A 6,000-nucleotide genomic window follows, 5' to 3' on the forward strand; every position below is an offset into this window, starting at 1 on the left:
GGTTTTGGGCTGAAACTGTTCACCTCACATCATCAGGCATTTGTTAGGCTATCATACGGAGCACAGAACCTAGATCCCTCACATGCACAGTTCACATAGGGTTCACGCTCCTATGAGAATCTAATGCTGCCGCTGATACGAAAGGAGATGGAGCTCAGGTGGTAATTCGAGTGATGGGGAGTGGCTGTAAATACAGATGAAACTTCACACTTGCTCACCCACTGCTCACCTCCTCCTGGGCAGCCCAGTTCCTAACAGGCCAATGGGTGGTGCCAGTTTGCGGTCTAGGGGTTTGGGACACGTGATCTAACTCAAAGTGATTGAGACAATTGAGGAGGGTGACATTTGGCTGAGTTTTAAAAGGCTTTTAAAAGCGGTGAGTATTGTCACAAGTGGTTTTTAATAGACTAGGAAAATGAAATTAAGTAGCTAGTATTACCATTTAAAATGCTGTGACTGTTAAGCAGATAAAAATAGAACACTGTCTTTACTTCAAAATGTACAATGTGTTATTACTACTAATTGGTCACCTGGTTTTCTAGTATGGAGTGTTGAATAAAGCAAGGAGATTGAGAGTGATGTTTGATCCAAATGAAAGACATTAGTTGGCATTAATAAATAAAACATTTGCTTTTAATTTACAAATAATTAGATGAGGTGGTTAAACTATACTCCAGGTACTCTCATCCTTATCTTCACTCTTAATATACTAAAAACCATTTGATTTACACATTTTGTAGTCATTTATTTTTAAACCATAGCAATTAGCAGCTAATATTTAATTAGGCCAAAGAGTATTTGCATAGTATCTCTTAAGCTTTAACTAGAAAACGAAGACTTTTTTAGGTGATTAGTAAAGGAAAGGGTCTAGATTCCATCTAATCCCTTGGGTTGGGCAGTAAATCCATATTCAGATAGGGATGAATTCATGTAAAATTCTCAAGAGCTTTTTTGGGTTGCAGTATGTTTTTGAGTAATGATCTGTCTTTAGTGCTATGCTGGAATCTGTAATATGTAAGTAAAATTAAATGTGCCATAATTGGTGTGTTGGATTTATATTTTTTTTCCTTTTTCTTCCAGTTAAAGGCATTAGGATTTCCTGAAGGACTTGTGATACAAGCATATTTTGCTTGTGAGAAGAATGAGAATTTGGCTGCCAATTTTCTTCTACAGCAGAACTTTGATGAAGATTGAAAGGGACTTTTTTATATCTTACACTTCACACCAGTGCATTACACTAACTTGTTCACTGGATTGTCTGGGATGACTTGGGCTCATATCCACAATACTTGGTATAAGGTAGTAGATTGTTGGGGGTGGGGAGGGAGGGATCTAGGATATAGGGCAGGGATAAATACAGTGCATGTCTGCTTCAATTAGCAGATGCCGCAACTCCACACAGTGTGTAAAATATATACAACCAAAAAATCAGCTTTTGCAGGTCTTTATTTCTTCTGTAAAACAGTAGGTAACTTTTCTTAGGTTTCACTCTTTTTAGTGTACTAGATCCAGAAACTTAGTGTAATGCCCTGCTTTATATTTCTTTGACTTAACATTGGTTTCAGAAAGAATCTTAGCTACCTAGAATTTACAGTCTCTGTTTCATGGCAACACTGGATAATGGCTTTGTGAAATTAAAAGAATTTTTGTAGCGACTGTAAACAGAAATGCCAAATTATCAAAGGTTAATTGTTGCTGCTTCAAAAATAAGTATAAAATTAATGTGTAAGGAAGCCCATTCTTTCATGTTAAATACTGGGGGTGGGGGGGAGAAAGGGAACCTTTTCTTAAAATGAAAATAATTACTGCTATTTTAAAATTTCTTGATCATTGAATGTGAGACCCTTCTAACATGATTTGAGAAGCTGTACAAGTATAGGCAGAGTTATTTTCCTGTTTACATTGTTTTTGTTTGTTTTGGGGAAAAATTGGTAGGTGTCTAATTACTGTTTACTTCATTGTTATATTGCAGTAAAAGTTTTAAAACAACCATTGCATGTTTGCTTTTGATGTATCCCTTTGTGAAATTAGCACTTTTGGGGCCAATGGAGAAATGCAGCATTCACTCTCCCTGTCTTTTCCCCTTCCCTCAGCAGAAATGTGTTTATCAGCAAGTCGTGAGTCAAACTGCTGCCTTTTTTAAAACCCACAAAATGCTGATTCAGTTCAAAATTAATGCAAATGTTTCAAAACTGGGTTTCTGATATTTGTAAATGTGTTTCTTTATTAGATAAGAGTGTATTACCATTAAAGTCATTAGTATAATATCGCTTTCAAAAAGAGATGGTAGAGAAAACTATAGTCCAGCATCTTTTATTGCATTGGAAAGACTGGCAAAATCTTTTGGAAGAGTTGGGAGATGTGGCTGGAAAGTACTTTGGAAAATATACAATCAAGATATCTCATGGCATATTAAAAGAAAAATCTTAATAGCAGTGTTGGCTTTTATTTGGATTTTTTCATCTCAGTTTTTCCTTTGGAATCTCCTTCATTGGCATTGTTATTTGATCATAAACGGGGCAGATGTGTACTTGTTCAGTTTTTCAAATCTGTTTTCCTGAGTATAAATAAGAGTATTTAAAGAAATAATTTGGGTTGTTTTTGTTTTTTGTTTCTTTTTTTTTTTGTTAACCATCTGATACTAAGATGATGAATTTGCACAGATTTCTCTCTGCATAATTTCTCAATATCTTTAGCACAGTATGGTGATGACTTTCAAGCATTTACATCACGTACTCATAACCTATTTCTTATGAAAATAAATGAAACTGGCTGGGTATGGTGGCTAACGCCTGTAATCCCAGCACTTTGGGAGGCCGAGGCGGGCAGATCACTTGAGGCCAGGAGTTCGAGACCAGCCTGACCATCATGGCGAAACCCCATCTATACTAAAAATACAAAAATTAGCCAGGCATGGTGGCGCACGCCTGTGGTCCCAGCTACTTGGGAGGCTGAGGCATGAGAATTGCTTGAACCCGGGAAGTGAAGGTTGCGGTGAGCCGAGATCACACCACTGCCATAAACATGACAGGCTTTTGGACTTTGTATTACCTGTATGTTTTATAATGGATCATGCATAATTTCTCAGGAGAATAAAATGAGAATTCGTATATACGTTCATCATTCAAGTCAGAGCAATGAGTTGGGAAAAGAGGTGGCATTTCTGGTCGGATAATGGAATACTCTCATTTATTTTATGACATTCTCTGTCTACTCAGAGCATAGTGAAAACTGGAAACAGAAAAAAAACAGCAGCCTCTTCCTTGGAAAGTGACAGCAGAAGGTGGCATGGAGCTTTTGTCCTTGGACAACAAATCCTGGATATACTAGGATTAATAATTATCGGAAGACAGCTCAGGCCAAGTTTTGATCGTTCCTTACAGTACCTTGTTTATCTGCTTCTTAAAGAATCAGCCAAGACACCATAAAAGAAATAGGCTTTTTGTGCCTTTTGCTGTTATTGTTTAATTTACAAACTGTTTTGGTAAATCTCTTAATGTAAGTAGCTGTTTGACTTTGGAATTTCGCATTTGAGGTATACTGTCATTTCTTGAAATCTTTTTCTTGTTTAGTTGCTCTGTGGGAAATGTGAGGAAGCCTAAGTTTGTATATGTAAATTTCTTATGCCATCCTCTAGTCAAATATTTTTTTTTTCATTGTTTAAAAATACTGAAGTGTTCCAATATAATTTTTTCCTGTACTGGATGGCTAGGATTCTAGAGAATTGATTATAAAATATTTTCAATACATCCAACATTGCACTTCTCATTTTTTAAATGATTCAGTCACATAGAATCAGATTGAAAGTTGACAATGCTTCTGTCACTGATACTTCTTTTTACTTCAGTAATTGGTGAGTGTATCATGTAGGAGGCCCAGGCACTAGATTGACTTTACTGGGTCTCCTGGTGCTTTTCTCAGTCAACACAGAGATGGGATATTTGCTGGGATGTTAAGGTTAGTGAGGTCTTTTAGGGAATGCATAAAATTTCCATTGTTCCATACTTCTTTTCTGAAGCAGCCAGCCAAAGCCTGCTACAAAATGTTCTACTGAAAGTAAGCAGTTGCAGGCAATGAGTGTTCGTGACCCAGTCAGTTCTGGTGGATTCTCCAGCCATAAAGTTCACTTGGCCTCCCCTGTCCATTTTCCCTATTTTTCCTCCTAAGCCAAGGGCTGGCATCACCAAGGGCTGGCAAACTACAGCTTCATGAGCCAAATCTGTCTTATACCTGTTGTGTGGTCCATGAACTAAGAGTGATCTTTACATTTTTAAATGGTTTCAATTGTATATGTTTTTTATCACCTCAGCGTTTCAGTTTACATTTCAGTGTCCTTAAAAGTTTTATTGAAACACAGGCATGCTCATTTGTTTACATATTGTGTATAGCTACTTCTGCGCTACAGAGGTTTGCTGTTGGATAGCTGCAGCAGACTCTGTGGCCTGCAAAGCCTAAATAATCACTGTCTGGCCCTTTACAGCAGACATTTGGTGTCCCTGTTCAAAACCGACTAGTCTACGTAGACCTAAGTTATGTGATGCTTTTTATTCCTCTCCTGACATTCCTGGACTCTTGACTTCAGGTCTCAGCTGTAGTTCGGCTTCCATGTGACTGTCACAGATCTTTAGAGAGGAATGGTATAACCCCCATTGTCCACTCACAGAGGAACATTGTGAACCTGATGTACTGGCCTGGTGGTATCTAAGTTACTCTTGGATGTTGCTACACTGTTTCTTATTTTTACAGTAGGATAATGAAGTCCATCACCACATTGTCAAAAGCACCTGGCATAGTGTGACAAGTCAACCAGAAAAGAAAAGCCAGATGAAAGCATCTGGAAATTCTTATGGCCTGGATTGGAGTTGGGGCAACAGGAGGAAGCGTCTTAACTGCAGCTAGAAGAAGAGAGTGGTGGAACCCTGGAGGGAGAAGTTACAGTAATTGGACCTGTTGTGGTGGGTGGGTGGGTAGCTTCCAGAACTGTGTACTTTGTGGATGGGAGGATGGAAAGGGGAGTGATGAGGCTGAGTTGAAGGCTTGCATTTGCTAGGAAAAAGATACTGCACTGTCAGTAACATTTGGGGAACTGCAAGAACGGTTGCAAGTTGGTTGTAAAGAGCCTTCACTGTGGTGAAGTTAGATTTAGAAAGCGGTGGTCCCTCATGGAGGGTTTTCACTGTGGAGAGGAGCCTGGGAGGACCAAAGAAACGGATGACAAGTTTGCTTCCTGTGTGGTATGGTGCTGCAGATACCAACATGGTCTCTGCCATTGAGCTTGATGTACTGTTAACAGTGGCCATTTTAATAGTAATGGATCCTTTACAGATCTAACCTGTCTTCCACGAGTACAAATTAGAAAACAGTCATCCCAGACTTCTGCCTCATGTCTTAGTCATACTTTTTTCCATTCTTGTTGCCTTTGAAGTATGCACTCCTCGTCTTCCTATTCCAGAACTTCCTAACTCGGCTTGCAGTAGGTATAGATGTTTAGAGATGGTGATTTTCCTCAGCCCATGAGGTCGTCTTCAAGGCAGCTGGGGAACCTAGGCTCTAACCCCAGGCAACCTCATCTGTTTTCCCAGTGTGTTATACAAGTATCGTGTTTGCCATGTTGAAAATACCAGAAAGCTCTGTCCTACACGTGTAACTAACTTTCTAAATGAGCTTTGCATAAGTCAGGGTTCTCCAGAAAAAAAACAGGAAAGGAGATTTATTATGGAAATAGACTCATCTGATTATGGAGACCTAGCAGTCCTACAGTATGCTGTCTGCAAGCTGGAGAACCAGGAAAGGAACTGGTGTAGTTCAGTACAAGATCAAAGGCCTGAGAAGTCCGAGGGAGGGGTCGGGTGCACTGGTGTAAGGCCCATGGTACCCAGAACAGGAGAAAGGGGATGTTCAACTCAAGCAAATTGGCCCTTCCTCTGCGTTTTTGTTTGGGCCTTCAACAGAATGGATGACACCCACCTGCATTGGTGAAGGTGGGCATCATCCAGTAGA

General features: G+C 39.3%; 1 protein-coding gene across 1 annotated transcript in view; it reads left to right on the plus strand.

Annotated features, from left to right (window-relative positions):
• The window catches only part of RAD23B (RAD23 homolog B, nucleotide excision repair protein), a 47,195-nt gene extending 44,606 nt beyond the window's left edge, over positions 1–2,589 (plus strand). The window contains exon 10 of the mRNA XM_007968490.3: positions 1,081–2,589. Coding sequence (XP_007966681.1) covers positions 1,081–1,194 — 114 coding nt within the window. The 3' untranslated portion in view covers positions 1,195–2,589. The remainder of the gene's footprint in view (positions 1–1,080) is intronic.
• Positions 2,590–6,000: the final 3,411 nt, after the last annotated feature.

The sequence above is a fragment of the Chlorocebus sabaeus genome, chromosome 12 (genome assembly GCF_047675955.1).
Source record: "Chlorocebus sabaeus isolate Y175 chromosome 12, mChlSab1.0.hap1, whole genome shotgun sequence".
Lineage (NCBI taxonomy): Eukaryota > Metazoa > Chordata > Mammalia > Primates > Cercopithecidae > Chlorocebus > Chlorocebus sabaeus.